Genomic DNA, 20833 nt, shown 5'->3' on the forward strand with positions numbered 1-20833 from the left:
TTTTAATCATGACCTGAGCAAAGTGAGAAATGGTGTCTTTCCCCCCATTTAACAGAGTTAGAAGACATGAATAGACGAAGCAGCTGAACTCTGGCTGTGACTGACATGACTGACATGAAAAGTAGACCAACTCATTAAAAGGCAATGATGGAAATGCTTCCATGAGTTCTTACCTTGAGGTGAGTGACAGTTGATCATGAAGAATAAACCAATTAGGCAACACACATACTCATAATAAAAAAAAAATATTGCACGCAGGGTACTTTTTGAATTAGGGGGAACATATGAAAGGATGCAGAAAAAAAAAACCTCAGAAAAGATTTTGGGGAATTCTCTGAAGCATTATCTTTCAAACCGACACCCACCCACCCACTCACACAGATGTAACCTGATAATCAGAGCGGCCTGACATCTTGACTCACAGCACACATTAATAGCAGCAGAACCCCACACCCAGCCCAGGCGGTCTGTGGTGGTCATCAACTTTCCTGATATACCTCAACAGCTGTGGTCTGAGCCACAGCCCTCCTCGCTCAACGCAACACGGGGAGAGGGAGTGTGTAAAAAAACTAGGGCACTGTTCTCTGGCCCCTTTTTTCAAACAAGCAGCAGAAATTTGTGGAGAGCAAGAAGGAGTAGAGAAACAGCAGGGAGCTGTAAATTGTTGTTGTTGTTGCTGTTGAGCAGAGAACCCAGAACCCCACAGTCCCCAAAAGCCAAGTGCCACAGGGGGGGCCTTGTTTCTGGAGGAAGAAGCAAAAAAAAAAAAAAAAAAAAAGACAGAAGCAAAACCAATCAAGCAAGTGATCGAACAAACAGGCCATCATGCTGGAGGACAAGAGGACAAAGGTTAAGATCACCTTCTTCATTATCCTGGTGGGCATCGCATGCATTTTCACTGCAGTGGTGACGGATTACTGGGCAGTTCTGAGCCCCCGGGTGGAGAAGCTGAACACCACCTGTGAGGCGGCCCATTTTGGGCTCTGGAGGCTCTGTAAGAAGACCATCTTCATTGTGGATGAAGACTACAAGGGCAAGGGCTGTGGCCCCATCAGCCTGGGTGGAGGTGAGTGCACTTCTCATTTCCTCACCCCTTCCTGCCACACCTCTTCCACACTAGCTGATCTGAAGCTGTGAATGATCCTTGCTGCTAAGTATCAGTTCAGTCCGTTGAAAGAGGTCTGCATGTCATGCTGGATCATTTGGTGCAGAAAGCGTAAGTGTTGGTGGTGAGAGTCCTTTGGGGGAGCAGGAAGGTAGCAGGGTAGCATTTGGGGTACAGCTGCAGTGCCAGAGAGGAACACCTGTGTACACTGGATCCACACAACACCTTTGTGTTGTAGACCTCTCCTCTCCTCTTTCTGTTGACCTGGGGGGCTCCAATGACAGAAGTCGTTTTCTGGAAAGCAAGTGATAGTCAAAGCAAGTCAACATTTCATAGACAGAAACAGCACATTTAATAACTGAGGTGAACACTGCTGTCGCATGTTGGTCGGGGCAGCTAAGATGTAGCTATGTGTACGTCAGAACACACACTGTATATACCCCCAGAGAGCACCAAACATTTAAGAAGGAGTTTGGTCTTTGGGAAACTAATTAAAATGAGGTCTGTGTTTCAAGCTTAGGCATTTGTCAGCCCCACCAAAACATTTGTAGCAACTACGTCCTATTAAATCCATAATATTCCCTGATGTCCAGCTTGATCAGGGTTGAACCCTACTCCAATTCCTTAATAATAAACTGTATAGTGACTGCAGATGACAGCCACCAGTATGAAAACAGAACTGGCCAGATCTTATGCTTGCATTTGTGAGAACCAATATTTCAGCAATACAACGGGTTGCAATAAGCACATCTGATATCATATGCATTGATTCAACAGGTGTGTCTGGTAACCTCACACAAACATACATTCAGAGTGTTCCAAATATACACCATGGGGGGAAGGTCACTGAATAGAAAGTGTTCTTGCTTGGAAAATTATCTATCATGTCAGCAAAGCATTCAGTGTGCATGTTATGGGTTTCTTCCACATAAAAAGTTAACAGTAAAAAGGGCCATTGTAGCAGAAAGTTATTCAAGAGTCAGGAATTTGTGGACTATGGTGAAGGGCCAGTGTTGCATTGAACAGATTTATCAGTCACTTGTGGATCTGAGGCGTGTAATGGATTCCGGAAAACCCAGATACACCTGCTGATGAATGATTTGTGCCTTCGCCATTCACACTGGCCACTGGCACTGGTGCTGGTAAGAAGGAATCTTCCAACTGTTGCCCTAGAGAAACCAGCAGCTCACCCCTTCCTCCCCCTTGCAGTAGTGCTTCTCTTCTCCTCAATCACATCAAGCAGGGATCAGTGTGGCTAATCAGGGGAAGAGGTCATTTCCGTTCACGTCAATCAAAATAGGACCTCCTCCAATTGAAAGCCAGGCCTCCACAGGCCTGGATTGTTGGGAATTCTGACACTGTCTGGTAGTCGCTCAGGGTAAGGTGATGGGCTCCACTGGGGAGTGCCTGATTGGGGTTTGTTTGAGAACTACGGTTGGTATGTGAGGAATTCAAAGGAATTGCAGGCCCCCACAGCTGAAAAGAAACAGGGGAACCACCACATTCATCACCAGTTGCTGAACAACCGATACCATTTTTTAAATAACCATACACTGCAAGGAGAGCAGATGCCATTTGTTCGTTTATTTTTAAAAGTGCTGAGGGTGGGTTTGTTGTTGGAGCCCATTCCTGTCCTCGAATACCTCATACCAAATTTTTACACCAAAGTGTAATCTTAACTTGTCATGTGTAAGTATGAAGACAGTGGGTGAAACTGTAAGTTGCTCTGGATCAGAGTGTCTGCTAAATGACGATAATGTAATTTATAAATCTGCCATTTACAGGATAAAAGCTGCCATTATAGATGAATAAAATAGTAACCTATGTAAGTTGCTCTGGATAAGAGCATCTGCTGAATGACAATAATGCAATATAATGTAAAGCATAAAGACATATACAATGTGTTTTTAATAGACATTAATACCACACAGTGTGTGCTACATGGTCTCAACCCCTGAATCAGCTCTTTATGAGCTTATCAAAAGTCTACATACTAGCCCAAAGGAGATGAGTCTAGCCATTGAATCTCCTTTGTTTTGATAAAATAGGATTATCAGTCCCTGAAGGAACACAATTACAGTTAATATAAATATAACAGAGCATCACAAACAAACACACACACACACACAAAGTAACATGCATACATAAACACAAACACACAGTGTTGAGGAGTAATGAACTACATGTAATTAAACTAGTAGTTTACATTTTGCAGTAGCTTGCTGGTAACTCCATTCATATTTGCATAGTGATTCAAATAGTTTTTTGCCATTTTTTGTGTAGTTAACTAACAATTTTGGGTCATAAAAAGCTGACAGTCCTTGCACTTTCCCATGAACAGTGGGCTATTTTTTTTTGGTTTATCTGTGAATCTGACCTGTGAACAAGTGGGCACTTTTTGCAATAAACTCAATTAAGTGGCATTTTTTGCTGGCATGTGACTTTTTTGTATTATATTTTGTTATAATTTCATATCACACGTACATTGTCAATTTGATCATTTTTTTCACAAAGTAGATTGAACTACTTTTTCTAAGCAGCTTTAGTTAACCAAACTAGATTTCTCCTTAGGGTAGCTTTGCTGTAGTTCAACTGCTTCCAGTGTGAAGTAATTGGCAGCTTGCAAAGCTATGCTTTCAAAGTAGCTTCCCCAGCACTGCATATACATACCTATATACAAGCATACATGCAAATACGCAAAAATGCAAATGCAAACCTCTGTTTATCAGCACCTAGCCCCTGACATAACGGGAAAAGAGGACAACTCTGTTCTGGACTGTGCAGCACCTTGCGTGTGAGGGGATATGAATTGGAGGGAGGCCAGGATGCAAATAACCGTCCCAGTGCTCCTCTGTTGCATGCCTCAGTCTGTCACGGCGTCAGAGCTGTCTTTAGAAAAGAGCACATTTTATGGTAGGCCCACGTTTAGTACCCGCTGTTTACTCCGCAGCAAAGCAATACGCCCAAATAAATAGCGAAGGCAGGGAAAATTTTTTTGCATTGGTAGATGCACTGGGAGGGGGGCACGCTCTGAAGGAATTCCGTCACCTCAGACGGGAATGAAGCCACAGCAGGCGACCTCTGACATCGCAGCCGTTAGGTCTGTGCAGAAAGGCTCCTGTCAAGTAAAAATAAAGATTCAAGGCCATTGACTAAATGGCCATTTGTTCCAGAACGGCTGAACAAAATGAAGGCCACATGGATAAACACAGGAAGCTTAAGGCCGTGGATTCTCCAGGACTGGCTGCTCTAGAAGGGAGAATCTGAGCAGGGAATATGTGAGTATTAGCAGCCTGAATTCAAGATTGGAGTGAGCAGGTCACCTGCTTTGAGAAATTCTGAAATCCTAAGACAATAGATGGCAGAGCAGGCAGTGGTCCGTTAGCTGTGTGCTCCCTTGCGCTGGCCGCACACGGTCCAGATGTGAGCGCACATTTGTCGGACAGGGTAAACAGCTGTTATCGAGCAAGGAGCAGAGAGGCGTCTCTCCCCGGAGGTAATGGCAATCCATTTGAAGCATTAGCAATGTCACATGATGTTTGTGTAGTGCTGTGGGGGGGAGGGGGAGGCTGAAACACAACCAGGGTGTGGTGAGGAGTGGGTGGGGGGGTGTTCAGGGGGGTGCAGCATTTCTGCACTCTTAGAATAAATCTAAGTGTTGCCTCTGATAAAATTGGAGCATAATTTGAATTTCAGAGCCAGACACGTTACCCACTGTGAGCAAATCATTTTAATTAGCTTTGCATTTCTAAATAAGGACAAACAAATCCAATCTTTGTCTGAGCGCGTCAAGGTGTTGATTGTCACATTGAATGCTTTCTAATTTCAATTACTGTCTCTTTGTCAGAGATGGACAGTAAGCTTTACTGTGCATGTGATGTTCCTCTCGGTTTTCATCCAGGAGAAGCTGAAATAATAATACACTTTCGATGTTACTTTTTTCCACCTGTGAGGTATAACAGCTTGAGTCTTGTTAAAATCCAGTGACATAGACTTTGAAGTGATTAATCAGAACTGTGAAAAAACCCCCACAGACAGACAATCATTTTAAAACAGTGTAATGTGCTGAAGAAACGGCTCCTGCCAAAATATGTGCCGTATGGGATTTAAAAAAAAACTGTGTTCACCACCGAAGGTAGCCGAAGGCAGATAAATTTAGGTTGTGTAAATAGCCAGCTGTCCTGGGAAGAAGCAGAGAGGGAGTCAAGTGTGCACATGAGATCCGGACGGCCGTGACTGACAGAGTCAGCTGAGAGCACCACGCATAGCCATAAACCCACACAGCCCTGCAGGCAGCCTGGTGAGATTACCCCCCCCCCCCCCCCCCAGGCCACAGCCTGTCCACCGGAGAAATCATTACAGGCCTTGTGGGGGGATTCAGAGCCCCTGCGCTCACAGGGCACCCAGGCACGCGGACACATGGACGTAGGCGATAATCCCAGGAGAACTCCTCCGTCTCTCACAGCACTGTCAGATCTTCCCCCCCCTCCCCCCCCCCAAAGGCGACCCCCGCCCAGCAGCTCTCAGGTGCAGGCATTTTCACACCACCGTTATGAATGTGAGGACGTGTGGATTGTATTGAATATAGTTTCTACTGAAAGGGAGTTTTTTTATTATTATTATTTCATCATTTTCACAGACTTTACCACCAGCTAACACGTTTCCATTAAACACTTCCTTTTCCCACCTTGTGCACACTTGTGTATTAACTGACGCGCCTCTGGCTCCATTCCCAGTTCTGGGTGTTGCCACAGGGGATGGAGGTGGGATGGGTCATTTCCACTGTATAAAAAGATATCCTCACACATGATCTTAGATAAAGCAGATAAACAGTAATTCAAAGACATTTACCCATCTTCAGCAAAGATTATAATAATTAGCAGCAGAGAATTGGGCATTTCTCAGGGCACACCTGGCTTATTGATCACAGTGCAGTGAAGAATTGGATTTCAGTTCATTCCACTGTCCACATCACCCCCTCTTGAAAGTAAACACGTGTGCGCACGCACACACGCACGCACACACACACACACACACACACACACACACACCCTGGTGTGTGTGACCGAAATGGTCAATTTATCAGAGCCCTGAGCAGATTGGCTGCTGTACCATCTGATCTTTGATCATTAACCTAGAATTTCAAAAGTGGAGTGCATTTCCCTGCTCCAGCCCCGCTCATGTGCTTGATCCTCCCCGCGGGACGGGTGGGTCCCGAAGGGCGTGGCAGGGGAATTTCCTGTCTTTCCTGTTGGAGGGGGACCAAGGCTGGCAGCCCTGTAGAGCAGTAATCCCACCACTTAGCAAACAGGCTATTTCAAGGGTACAATATGGAGACTGTTTATGGGGATTATTCTGTAATGATGATGATTCACTCACAGTGACCCATTCCAACAAGTAAGTGTGACTAAACCTTTCACATGAGAGAGCCAGGCCCTTTAGCAAAAGGGATTTGTCATGGTTGTGGACATGTAGAAATTATGCCAGTGTCAGATGGACTATCGCCACCACACTTGCAATGTATCTCTTAGGTTATGATATATATTTGATATATATCAAATATAAGCCAGAAATAACAGGATGGCATCTCTTTAGTTTAGTTGATATGGTCTAATTTGGAACACAGAATTTTGAGAATTATTTCATCTGCTGTAATGAATGTTCATACATAATCATAGGATATTCTACTTTCTGTGGCTTTTTGGTGAAATTGGTATAAAAAAAGCACAAAAAATAGGAATTCTGAGAGTATATTAAAAAAGCACTGCATTTATTATATAAAAATGTCCTGCAAAAGCAGACATAACAGGCACACAAGTTGTATAACAAAAATGAAGGATTATCCAGGTAAAACAAACAAATGGCTATGTGTCACAGCCACCTCTCTCCACTTTGTAATCAAGTGCACTCTCTCAACACTTCCCACTCGCCTGCTTCTAAATCATCAACAGCAAGTGGGAGTGGCCATATTCAGGTATGAATCAACACCACACAGCCAAACCGCTACACAGCCTGCTTACAACCATCTCTCAACACGTCAAATTAATCAAACTTTGGGACCATGAAGATCATGATTAGCTATCCTCTTTGAAATGGTTTGAGATAATGGCAAGTAAGAAATATTACACTGCCAAAAGCATATGGCAAGGCTCATTTTTTTCCTGTTGTTATTCTGAATTCATCTGAATTCATCAAGAACAAAGGTCAGGCCTTATTTTAAGGGTCTATTTATTCTATTAGGAAACAGGTGGTTAAAGCATTGTCATTTACTAATCATTATATTTCTATTAATAAGCAGGTAATTGAAAGGTAATAGAGATACAACAGAAGATTTTAGTGGTTTCTTTACCACTAAGGAGAGAAAGTGAGTGATCTTTCAAAAAACATTTTTTATATATTTAGAATCTGATGTGAATTCAACACAACAAATGTTAACAGAATTACATCTTTCAAATAGTCATTCCTACATTTCAACCTATCAGTTTCCTTATTTCTATTTTTGGACTGCCTGCTATCTGTCACCTATTGTTATAAATATACCAGGGTACAGATTTATCTAAATAACAAGTGTTAATGTGTTTATAAGCTGTCCCAACAGAATTAACACACTGATGAAATAAAATGGACACCAAATAAAAGGTTTGATTTGTGAGGAACCGTGTTGTTATTCCATATGGGAGACTTTACATTTATAGGGCTATCACCAGTAACTGGACAGGGGTCCTTGCACATCTGTGACTGCTCTGATGTGCCATCCTGCCATCTCATAAGTGTGTCCATCACTACGTGGGGCTCAGGCGGCGATTTTGATGGGCAGCATCTTCACACACACTTAATAAAAGAGTAGGGATTAGGTGTGTTTGTGGAGGGGGGAGGGGATAATTAGGCAGTAATAAATCAATGACGCAGGCACTGCAGCCGCATAATTGACAAAATCCCAAGGCTAAGTGTCCCCTCCACTGAATCTGCAAGGTCAATGATATGGCCCAAAAGGCCTGCCTGCAACCGGGGCAGTTGAGACACACAACACCCTGTCCCCTCCTTTCCCCTCAGATCACATGACACAGGCCATGTTCCTTTGTTGAGGGATCTCTGCATGTCACACAGTCTTCACTGTGAAGATCTCACAGTCTGTCATGATTTACACAGCAGCTCATGGTGAGAATGCAAACGGCAGGAGTCAATATTCAGAACTGATTCTATTTGTTTTGACTGTAAGAAAACGAAGAATGCTGACTTTATTTCATTGTAAATGTAGTGCGAATAACCGAAGGCCCTTTTTTTTCAGAAAAGTTACCTTCAATCAAATCTACCTTCCTCTTCACCTGTCTACCCTGCCTGGTCGCAAAATGCTCACTCATACACACACACACACATACACACACACACACACTACTTGCAAGACCCTTTGGTGAAGTTGGAAACTCAAAATGTTGTTCTGGAAAGATTGACATCATTATAACTGTAGCTCACAAACAGTGGGGAAACTCTGAGAGATTACAGGTTTTTACACAACAGACTGATACAGAAACGACAACGTGCCATCAACACATACCCTCATTCAGGTCCCAGGCAATCTGTTTTGCTTCTGGCTTTTGCTGAGAGACAAAGGGTATAACCACCATCAGCAGCAATAAAAAAAATGTTTTTGGGTTGCTGGCAGAAGGGCATGCACAATAGCTCTGACACCAGTGTGCCCTCACAGGGATTGTTAAAAAAAAAAAAAAAGAGAGAGAGAGAGAGAGAGAGAGAGTAAATTCAGGTCTGGCGGCACCAGCATGTCAGACCCCTCCTCCCTTTTACTCATGCCTTAACTGATAAAGCACAGACAAGCCTGTTGCTAGGTAACGTCTTCTTTTTCTCTTTCTGATGGCGATTCTCTGGCCTGAGTCACAGTCACAAATAGCTCCTCTGTCTGTGTTGTCCATAGACTGTAAAAAGCCACAGCTCTTTGTTCAGATCTTTGAGGAGCTTGTCCCCAAGCACCTCCCTCAGAGTGGGCCTTTTGACTGGTGTCTTTCACTGAAATGAAACCCGATAAACGGCAGAATTATGGGAAACTGTGATAATGAGCTGCAGCAAATGCCGGAGACAATCTCCACGCAATGCAGAAACACAATGGCGGAGGAGTGTGAGCCAAATCATGTAATGCCCTGATTTGAAACTTCCTGTATTGCATATTGTGCGTTGTGCCACCAATTGCACCAATTGCATTGCTTCCCTCTGCGGCTTTCCTTGGAGATCTGAAATTAACAGACATCAGCAGGTGGTTCTGTAGAGGGCTGGAGACGTGGCATAACGCGACAACATGCATTGTCTGCATAATGCTGTTTTTCCCCCTGCTGAATGACAGAGGATTAGCGGAATGTAGGAGATACTTCACTCATCACCTAGCCCAGAGCCTTTGAAGCGGAGCTCGCGCGATATGAGGAAGTGGATTCTGTGGATTCTTGCGTATGCTTTTTACATATGTACTATGGATTTGTGGGTCCTCCTTTAATGGTTGTTTTAACATCTGGTTTGACATCAAAGTGTAGCGTATATGCAGAGCCCTTTTGAACCGTGGAGATCGGATTCTGTGCCGTGCTTAGCAACAAGGTCAAATACTGAACTGATCCCCAAGGTTTAGCACTTTTATAAGCATGTACATCGCCCCTTACGTGCAGAGCAGGAGTTGTTATATTACTTACTCTGACTGTCACGCACATACTGTTCGGGAGAAAGTCCAACAGAGATATTGCCAGGCAAATACGACAGGATATTAATAAAGGGTCTTGGGTAATATCCGTGAAGCACTTACGAAGCAATTTGCATCACTCTTTTCTGCAGTAAGGGGAAAAAAAGGATAATGCTTTCATCTGAATGCTTTTATATTCATTAACATGCTGTGTCACTATATGAGTGCGTGGCGTTACGTCAATTGTAATATAGCTTACAGTTGTTTTCTTCCTTCCAGAGTGTTAATGGAGATGGATTCCTTCCCAGACTCGTTCACTTTCGATGATCATGTTGCAGAATGTTGATGTATTAGATATACACCATGGAATATTATACCCTAACATAGTTCTCTCACATAGTTTTCTGCTCATTAACTGCTGCTATCAGGAGCTCCAGGGAGTCTAAAACATACAACTATTGCTCTTTGAAAATAAAGGAATTAGACTGCATTCAAGACTGATCTGTTTCTACTGTCAACTCTTCAAACAGAATCTCAGAATACATATCAGCCCAAATCATAGCAGAGTTTATTGTGTTTGCCATCTTTCATTCAGTTCAACACACAGAATTCACCCAGATAAAGCCTCACTCTGATTAGTACATAGTTGTCTGGAAAGAAATGGTGTTTTATTTATTTATTTGTGCTGTAATTCGATGACATAATTGAGACACATTAAGAAATATGGAGGCGGTTTTTTCATTGACTACTCATATTAAGGTATAATTATTTCTCCAAGGTATGTGCCCCTTTACAGGGGAGCCACATCAATGTCAAATGTATCATACACATGTATCATGTGTATAATCCTTTTTCCATGTATCATCCTTTCTAAATATGCCCTCTGTGCCCCCTCTCCATATGCACAGAAACGAGCATCTCCACTGCGTGGTAGCGTAAGGAATCGAAGACGGCATCAGGATAACGAGTAACGCACGCTAGGATTTGCCTGTTTATCAGGCCCTTTTCCTGCATTCAACTGAGGTGATGGATTCCTAGGCGGCTCCGCCTTAGGGAGGGGGTGCTTGATTAGCGTAGCGTAGAGCACACAGAGGAGCGCTCGCATGCGCTGCTCTGCTGCCTTTCATCTGTAAGGCGCGGACCGGAACAGGTGCCACAAACGGGACAAAGCCCCTGTGAATTCCCCCCGTTCACACAACCCCCGGAGGAGCAAGGAGCAGAGCTGCAGGCGAAGACCACCGGTGCAATGCCTCGACTGTGATAACAATGCCTACCTGCCCGCCGTAGATCGAGAGGCCCTTTCTCTTAAATGTTTGTGGCTTAAAAGCTCTTTTGATATTCATGTTGCAGTTTATTTTCCATCGCTGACATTTAGCAGATGATCTTTTCCTGAGTGACTTACATAGCTTGCAATTTTAGCCATTTATATGGTTTGATATTTACTGAAACTATTGTGGGTTAAGTACCTTGGCCAAGGGTACAACAGCAGTACCCCAGCAGGGAATCAAACCAGCAACCTTTATGTTACAAGCACTGTGCCTTACCACTACACCATGCTGCTGCCCAGTTTACAATAAACATGAGTCAGTTGCAATGCAGGATTTTATTACGCTTGTTAAAAATAAACCTGTCTTTGTCTGCACTGCAGGTGAGCTGTGTGTATTCAGTGTCATGCGTACATACATATACAGTATAGTCCTTGGAGAAAAATTTTGTGAATTTCATTGGTAAACAGGGGAACCATGGAAATGCCTGCAATCTGAACCCTCCGTTATAATCCCTCTTCACCTCTCTCTCCTGCAGACCACAACTGCTCCTACTTCAAACACTTCACTCCAGGACAAGATGCAGAAGTTTTTGAAGTGTTAACTCAAAAAGGTAGGCGCTTTTCCCCCTCCGCATATTTCACATTTCAAACGGACCCACTCCAGGATCCATCTGAAAGAAGCTCCATCAGGATTTGCAGGACATGAAATAAACCTCACGTTATCTCAAGCCTACTCTAATCTCAGCCCTGATACATCTACATCAGCATATAAATCTGACGTCTGGTGTTTTTGGTAGATGTCTTTCATGGGACGCTGGGAGTAAGATCATTCAGGATTCTGTGGGACATACCTGAAACAGGAGAGATACAAACATACAGAGTTGTGCTCATATTCATATTAAGATAGGATTAACATTAACATACATGTAATTTCAGGAAGAGGAAAATGGTCATTTTTCCAAGATGGTTGTTTTCTTATTCTACAGCACTATAAAAATGATCTCTTACTTTATACCAATTTTGACCAATAAATATTATCACAATAGAGTAGAAATATAGATAAACATAATGCCACATTGGTAATCTCAAAATATTTTACCAACCCACAGCATATACACAACATATCAAAAAGAGAGAATCACGGATGACTACACAAGTCAGGGAGAAGGGAACAGCTGTTGTGAGAAACCAGTGGGGTTTTGATGCAAAACCAGAGTCCGGTGCTCTAGCCAATGGCCATTTCTATGCGCTGATCTGTGAATTCCTTTCCCAGTAAGCGAAGGGTGGGTGTTACCAGTGGGGAGTCAGCGGGGCCATGATGGGTAGATAAGCCTGGCAGAGAGGGTTTCATTACAGCACCTGCTCCGTGGAGAACAGGGAGGCTCAGAGGGAGACCCTGGCCATTCTCTGTGTCGGAGCCACGGGCCAAAGCATGCAGCCAGCCTCTGTTTCCTTCAGCCTCAGATGCGCACCGACAGCTGCGGGAACTTGAGCCCCCCCGATTAAAGATTAGGCCCAGCGTACAGACAGCCAGATACATCGGAAAGATATGCATTCTGAGCTGGGCAAACCTTGTGCTCCAGCTGCTAGAGGCAGAGGAATTCCCAGCGACAGGACTCGCCCTCAGCTTCTGCTGCTGCCGCTGCCGCTTCTGCCACCTCAGTCCCTCCGTAATTCAGCGGGCGCCTCCAGTGCCCGCTCGGCACTCCGAACATGTTAAGCACAGCCTTAGCGTGTTTTTCTTAGAGTGTCACACCGCCTGCTGCCATGACGCTATGATGGCGTGCTCCACATGTGAGGCACTGTCAGACCCGATCACACGGGTGTAAGTCATAGCCCACGTTTAAAGGCGCCCTCACGCTCGCAGAGAACCCTAAAGTAACCATGGCCTCACTCAAATTCTGCATCAGCACATTCTCATTGGCTCTCCTAATCCACTTCCTTGGTGAGTGGCTTTTATTTATTTTCATTGTTAATAAAATGCACAGTAATAAACCATAAGATGATGGGAAAATTTTAGGCTGCAACCATTAGGAACATATCAAGCTACTATTTTTCTGTTCCATTTTGTAAAGCACTTGACATTCTAACACTTAGAAACTACTGGAAACTGGTTTACATTTACACCTACAGTTAGTCTAGAATTATCTGAAAAGCAGTTCTCCATAGTACAACTGAAACATTTTTGTGCTCCTAAACTATTTAAATTCAATATTTATTCCATAATTTGGTCTCAATTATTTTTACATCAGCTCAAAACCCACCAAAGCACTTTAATGCAACAGTCCTCAGCACCTTAAGCTCAAAAACTCACAAAAAAACATTCCTAAACCAGTCCAGGGGCTACTCACTTCTAATTATAAAATTCAGCTCCCATCATCCATAACTACAAAATATTACAGACATAAAAATCCATAGCTATCAAGCTACCTTGTCAATCCTAAAGCTGATGGAAGTACCTTTAAACATAAGTAAAGGTAACCATTTAGCTGTGCCTCTGATGAATTGACACCATTTTCCAATGGTGAAAATTGGCTGACTTTCATAAAATACAATTATATCCGTGTTAAAAACATAATTTAAGCCAATACCATGCAGACAGTTAAAATGCTGCACCAGTAGATCCTAACACCATCACCACCAGTAGCACCCCCAGTAGCAGAGAGTGAGAACATCAGTGAGAACTCCAACCAAGTGCCATGTACAACAGAACTGTATAGAAATAATTAGGTTACTGTTTAACTAATGAGTTGGGTAATTTTATATACTGCAGCTCATATATCATTTTTTACAAGGAATGGAACCGTATTGACCCATTGGGTACCAGCGTGGCTCAGGGGTATTAATGTAAACTGTTGCAGTGAAACTACAATTAAAAAGGGTTTTGATAGAATAGATATGCTTTGAAATCTGCTGCACTCAGTTCAAAATAGATTTATATATTGCCTTTAGCCTGTAGTGCCACAAGGCAATATACAAGCAGGGGTCAAATGTCAGCCTGAAAAAGGTAGATACAGTATTTAGCTGGAATTTAAAAATATAGAGTCTCAGTCTCTGATTGTCCTAGACATAGTTCTATAGGAAGCCCAGTGGTGGAAGATTGATTACCAACAGCCTTCAGGTGGGTACAAGGGGTAGTGAACAGGCCAGTGACCAATCATCTGAAGGTAGTAGATCGGGTATATTTAGGATGAGGAAGTTAGACTGAACACTGCCATCAACGGTTTTATATGGGAGCCAGGGTAACTGGTGTAAAATGGGGTATGTGTAGACTAACCCTTAAATCTGACTAAGGTGAGCAGCTGAATTTCAAAGAAGCTGAAGGTTGCATAATGAAGCTTTGGACAGATCTCTTAGGATAAAATTATAAAAGCTCAACAGGTTCAGAAATAAAATGATTGCTGAGGATAGAGAGGGCTGTTTGATTCAAGCGTCGCTTTGATTGGTCTGGTTTTTGCTAGCCTTTGCGTGTAATTTTGTCATGCTGGTCAGGTTTAGATTAAAAGCAGATGCACTGTAAACAAGAGAGATCAACACATAATGCCCACGAATGCATATAGCACCTACATGGTTAAAAATGCACGCATTTAACCCTGTGTACATTATAAATACATCTGGTATGAATCAGTCATTGCATGGGCACCCGCACAGAGCAAAATGGCATCAAATAGTGAGTGATAAATATAGCAAGATATGTCCTCTACTCCCCGTAAGGGCAATGCTCAGGCTTGAGGGGTGATTTCATTCAACCCCGTGTGTCCCCGACAAGAGCGGTGGTGGCCTGCGTTCTGTTGAACAGACAATTGATCAAAGTTCCTGAGAACATGCAGTCCTGTCCAGCCCTATCCGGTCCCTGACACTGGCACTCACTCCTTGCCTTGCTGTCTGTCAAAACGGCTTTAAAAAGCAATCCGTTGCTCTGTTATCAAAGATTTTTTTTTTTCTTCCACCTTGCTCTGCTAATGCAAAATGCAGAGCCAGCTGTAGATTAGAACGCAAGGAGCTGGCAAAACGCTGGGCCATGATTGCTCAGGGGCAAGTGCTGTAAAGCATGCTGTTGGTTTGTCATTTTTCATTTGACTCCTGATTTCTCCAACAAGCTGTTTTCTTAAACACCACCCTTGCTGTTTACCAAAGATCGATGGTTACAGCTCATACACCGTCTCCTCTCATTGTCATGCCCGCCATCCTAACATTGGCTATGCTTTTTTGACCAAAAAATATGACCACACGGTACCCAGAAACAAAGAATACTTGAATCATGTGTTCACAAATCAGATTTTTTGTTGTGCATAATGCTGGGCCCTAGGGGTTATAAAAGGATCCATGGTACATTAATGTAAAAATGAACTAGTTTCACAGCATTAGATAGGGCAGCACATCGCACCTCATCCCCTCAATAAACTGCTCATTAGGATTTCTATCTCCTGACATTTTGTTAGAGTCAGGGCAGTGAATTATCTACAAAAACAACATGAGACCAAGCGCCATTGATTCAGAGCTCACTGTACTTGTCTAACACCTTATTTCATGGACCTACCATGTTTAGCAAAAATGGGTGCTTATAAATAAGCCATTGTTATCTTTCGGAAAGCAGACCGGTTAAAAGCAGACTGATTAAGTGAACCTAAGCACTCAGTTCTCTACAGTGAGATGTCCAAGATCATGTCTTCAGGTGGTGTCCAGGTACCTTTAAATAAGAACGATTGACTCTTGAGGTACGAGTGATTCCGCTTCCCACACAAACAATGGCTGCATTTTCCTCACAGTAAACACACATGAAGTCATGTAAATGCACCTGTTCAGTATGTTGACTACATAACCTCCTTAGACAATCAGAATATATGATTTTACTATCTGAGTTGAATGAAAACCAGAAAACCCTGTGGGGTGAACTTGGCCATATCTGCCAAAAAAGGAAGTTCTTAAGTTCTGACCATGACTGGAACTAACTACTTAACAAAGTTGAATGACGACTGCCTGAACACAGAAGAGCGTTTATGGCAAAATAAACTGACTCGCTGACTTCATCTGGGGTAAATCGGGCTGTCAACAAGACTTCCTGTGTCTTGAGACGTGGTATGACAGCAAGACAAATTATTAATCACACACGATTAAAAACCTTGTCTTTTCAGTTATGTACAATGCTTCTCACTTATGTGCAAATAATGAAATAGATGCCTTTAATAGTATCTCATCCTCCAAAACAAATATGTAAATGAGGACCCACACCAAGTCTGTCTGCCTTATCCAATTATCTGTTACAGTTGTCAGTTTTTAGTCCTTTGAAAAAATCCACCCTGAGAGGCTAGTCTTAATATAACTGACAATGGATCATAATGGATGGATAAAAAGAATGTGCATATAAACAACTTGATGTTGACAAGACAAGAGCGCTGATGTTTGTTTTGGCATCCAACTGAAAAGCATTTTTTTTTTTTCAAACAGCAGTTTTGGGGGAAAAAAAAGAGCAACCGTGAGAAGTCAGACATACAGTCTGAGAATCTGTCACGATCTTTAATTCAGGGAGACTTCATCAGTATGTTTGTGGAACAAACAAGCAAAAAGTTGAGGCCGCTGCCTCCTTGTAACAGGATATTCCTCCGAAAGCCGAACGTCTCCCGCATTCCCTTTTTTGGCCGATCCTCTCTTTTATCTTCTTAATCATCAGCATCGAACTGGCGGGCTCCTGTGTTCTCCGTCTGCAGCGAGATGACTCAATGAATCAATGTAGGACGCTGTCTGCATACTCAACGTTTTAATTAGAAATCATCAATTCTTCCTCTGTCTGAGATTAACGTCTGATTAACACGGTAGCATTGCCTTTGCACCAAGCTAAATTTTAAAAAATGCTGGATTCTTCTGTGGTACATGGTTGATTTCACTGTTCAGACTACACCTGTTCATGCAATCTTTAACACAAATAAGCTTTTTTATATACTGCCTTTGATTTGTCTTTTCTCACCCTATGGGTGCGCAATTTCCCAAATCCATTAATTATCATTTAATGGTTCTACTTGACTTAAATATGTGATGTTACTCAAAATGACTGTATGCCCACATCCACCTGCACATCACTTTGTGTCCAACATTTTGTAAGAAACCAAGTTTAGGAAGTGTCCCCATTTTCAACATTATGTTCTGTTTTCCTAAGTTAGTTTTTTATAGTAAGTTTCATTGCAGGCTTCAGTGTTCAACGTCTATCACTTGCTAACGGTAAATGATGAAAAATCTTACCTTTCGAAGTGATTTCTACGGGAACGTACATGTTTACAAGCAGCTGCAGATCCTGCGTGTTGCCTGGTAATGACGACGTGCTTACGCACGGAACGTCCGTTTACGGGCAGAGTTCAGAGGTGCTGCACGCTGCCGGTTCATGTGCTTCACTTCCTCTGCTGTCATTCTCAGAGTACAACATCTCAGCAGCAGCCATCTCCATCTTCTGCCTGGTCTTCATCATTCTGGGCACACTGTGCATCCTGGCCTCCTTCAGGAAGGGCAAGGACTACCTTCTGAAACCAGCTGGCATGTTCTATGCCTTTGCAGGTAAGACAGAGCACTGGGGGGAAGAGATGCCTGTTTGTAGTAAGAGGGTAAGTCGGTAAGGTGTGGTCATAGTAGTGGTAGTGGTAGCATTAGTATTATTAGTAGTAGTAGTAGTAGTAGTATTGTGATATACAATGTGTGTTGTATACAATATACTATGTGTGTTAGATTAATTATATACTTTAGGCTAAAGCTAAAGGCTAAAATGTTTTAATGGCTAAAGAAATATCACATTGGATAAGAAAAGCTGTCTTGAACAGGAGGGACAGACCAAAGGTGAAAGACCACACTATTATAATGTTGGTGGGTAAATTTCTCCACAAGGAGGAAGGAGTCGAATTTGCTGAGGACTTTTACCTTCATGTTGAGGAGAATGATCACCAGCATTCTGGCTAGTTTGTTTATGGGTTGCAGCAGTATTGATGGAAAAGCACAGAGTAAATAAGTGCACACAAGAAACAAGCCAAAAATACTAACTCTGTCGTTAATAGATTTGCTTATTAATGGTCTCTCCAAAGACATCCTTTAAGAAAACAAGTCCTTTGTACCAAAATTCAAACAGTCCTGGAAACAATGTTGTTGAGCGATATCTCACAGATATTTGAGTCAGCTGTGCACAAATTCATGAATGCTACATTAGTTTTTTTCTTAAGACAGCCGCAAACATCCTGACTGAAGTGGTATAAAACAAGAGAACGAGGAAGCGTTCTAAATTACAGTGAAACAGGGCTATTAGCTATCTCAGTTTAAAAGCCCCCGTTCTGCTTTCACCTCAGGACTTTGCACCATCATCTCGGTAGAGGTGATGCGCCAGTCTGTGAAGAGGATGATTGACAGCAACGAGACCATCTGGATCGAGTACTACTACTCCTGGTCCTTCGCGTGCGCCTGTGCGGCCTTCGTCCTCCTCTTCCTCAGCGGAATCGGTCTCCTCCTCATTTCCATGCCTCAGATGCCACGCAACCCTTGGGAAACCTGTATGGACGCCGAGCCGGAGCCCATAGAGTAGCTGAGAGAAAGTACGACAGCAGACGCTGTGTTGCAGTCTTTACAAAGATCACGATAAGTTACACAAGCAGGTCACGAAGGATTAAAGCATTGTTTGTAGGTAGTGACAAAAAAATGAGATGCTCAACTATTTAAGACACGTATTTTCGGTGAGAAATCATGAACTGGTATCTTATGTTTGAAGCAATTAACTCGGTTCTACATACTCTGTGTTTTGTGTGATTTTTCTGTACATATATGTCCCCTTTGTAATTGAAATGGTTCTTGTGCTTTGGGGAATTTTCATTGTAGGCATACTCTCAGATATGCAATAATCCTCCAAAAGGAGTCTTAGATTTTGAAGTTTGATATGGAAATATTTTCTTAAATAAAGCCGAACCATATCAAATTACAGGACACAGGTATTTTTTAAAATATGGGACATTTAATATCAAGATCTAAGTGCCCATTGAATGCCATTTACAGGTGCTCATATCATGGCCTAATTAGCATTGGGCACTAGTAAAATCTTATTCTTGTACGGTTTGGGCAAATTGATGACTGGCAGATTACACAACTGAATATTGTTGCTTTCTTTTTAAGCTATTAAAGGGGTATTTTTATATAATTTCACAATATCTGAGAGCCTCTAATGACCAGCATGCTAGAGAAGGAATGACATATAATCAAACTGAGCCATCTCAGGCTGGGATAAGCAGGACAGCAGAGGCCTGTTTTACGTTAGTATTTGAGGAGACTGTTTTGAATGTTAATGCCCAGTCTTTCTGAAACATTGAACGCTTGTGCAGCCATGTTGGACAGGGTTCAAGATTTGCAGGTGCTCATAAAAAGCAAGAAAATTCAACGGGTTTTTAAGTTGCTTTTTACAGAAGACAAGCAAGCATAATTCCTTTTTTCCCCATTTATCAGCAATTCCTATGTTGGTGAAGCCAGCCTTTTTCTCCTTTTTAAATGAGGGAATTCAGTTTCAATTCCACTCTTTTAAGCCATTCTTTATCAATTGGTGGCATTTATCTAGGGGCTGTTTTAATCAGCTCTCCCACACTTGAGATGAAAAAAATCACTTTAATGGAAACCGTTTTTAACAGAAGCAATATTTTCATCTTTCCTAACAAGAGCACTTCATACATGCTGCATGTTTTGTCCCCTTCGTAAATGTTTCAGACTTCAGGCTGGGGCTAAATATCCTCACTTCACTTCTTGTGTGCAGGAACACAATATGCACGATTGGTCCAAACTGCTGAGAAATCTTCTGCAGAAGATGCACAAGGATAAAGAAATGGATGCACAAGCCCATTAAGTAGTATGTTTTGTACAGGGGGGGAAGGAATCGCTTTTGTATTATTCAATAGCAGCATTGTTCTGTCTGCTCAGATTCTCTTGATGCAGCAATAAGCATGCCAGTTTCCTCCAACAAGCTACCGCTTCTGATGCTTTTCTCCCTGGATGATATTTATTTGAATGGAGGGGGGACTACAGACAGCATAAGAGTCAGTCCACTTCACAAACGAAAGGACAGAAAAGGCACAAACAGCATCAGCAGTTTCTCTGGAACCCTTTAGGATTTTGGCATGTGGAAATACAAAATATAGGTAGACTCTGTCAAAAAGAACTCTTTGGGATGTGTACATGTTTTGACCTAACCACACAATCAGATGTATTTTTAATGAGAATAAATTCATTGAATTCATGTATTGACGAATCATGCGAGTCTTGCGTTTTGGTTATTTGTTACCTGGAAAAGTATTATTGTTATCCTATGTTGCTACTGCTCTTGATGATGACTATGATGAATATTACTCATTTTACTGACGACATCAACACCGATGTCTATTCTGTCCACGTGGTCAGAGTAATTTCTAGGTCTGTTTCCTTTGGGATTCATCAAACATTAAAGCAAACACTAAATCATTTACAGTATATTTTACCTATGTACACGATGACTGTGGCATATCCATTGTTTGCATGCCCAGATGTGCACAATATAAAACTGACAAGAGAGGATCCATGATAACTTCACTGTGAGGAAAGCACAGATGAGAGAGAAATCTGGTAAACTCCGTGTCCTCTGCTGCATCATAAATGATTAACACAATGTTTGATGCAGATGATTTCATTTTTATGCCCCCCGATAAGTTAATTGCAATTCCAAACTCGGTACTGCGGTCGGATGGCGGAGAGACATTTGTCTTTGTAGTGTCAGTTATATCATTAAGAGCAGCTGTCGAGA

At 42.4% G+C, this 20833-nt stretch overlaps 1 protein-coding gene across 1 annotated transcript; it reads left to right on the forward strand.

Moving 5' to 3' along the window:
• The first annotated feature begins 477 nt into the window (after window positions 1-477).
• On the forward strand, window positions 478-20305 carry LOC118785372 (voltage-dependent calcium channel gamma-1 subunit-like). The gene is made up of 4 exons (XM_036539992.1): window positions 478-1066; window positions 11586-11660; window positions 17458-17595; window positions 18372-20305. Exons 1-4 carry the CDS (start codon window positions 826-828, stop codon window positions 18602-18604), a joined length of 687 nt encoding a protein of 228 aa, XP_036395885.1. The 5' UTR covers window positions 478-825; the 3' UTR covers window positions 18605-20305.
• The last annotated feature ends 528 nt before the right edge of the window (window positions 20306-20833 follow it).

This window comes from Megalops cyprinoides, chromosome 1 (genome assembly GCF_013368585.1).
Source record: "Megalops cyprinoides isolate fMegCyp1 chromosome 1, fMegCyp1.pri, whole genome shotgun sequence".
Taxonomy (NCBI): Eukaryota; Metazoa; Chordata; class Actinopteri; order Elopiformes; family Megalopidae; genus Megalops; species Megalops cyprinoides.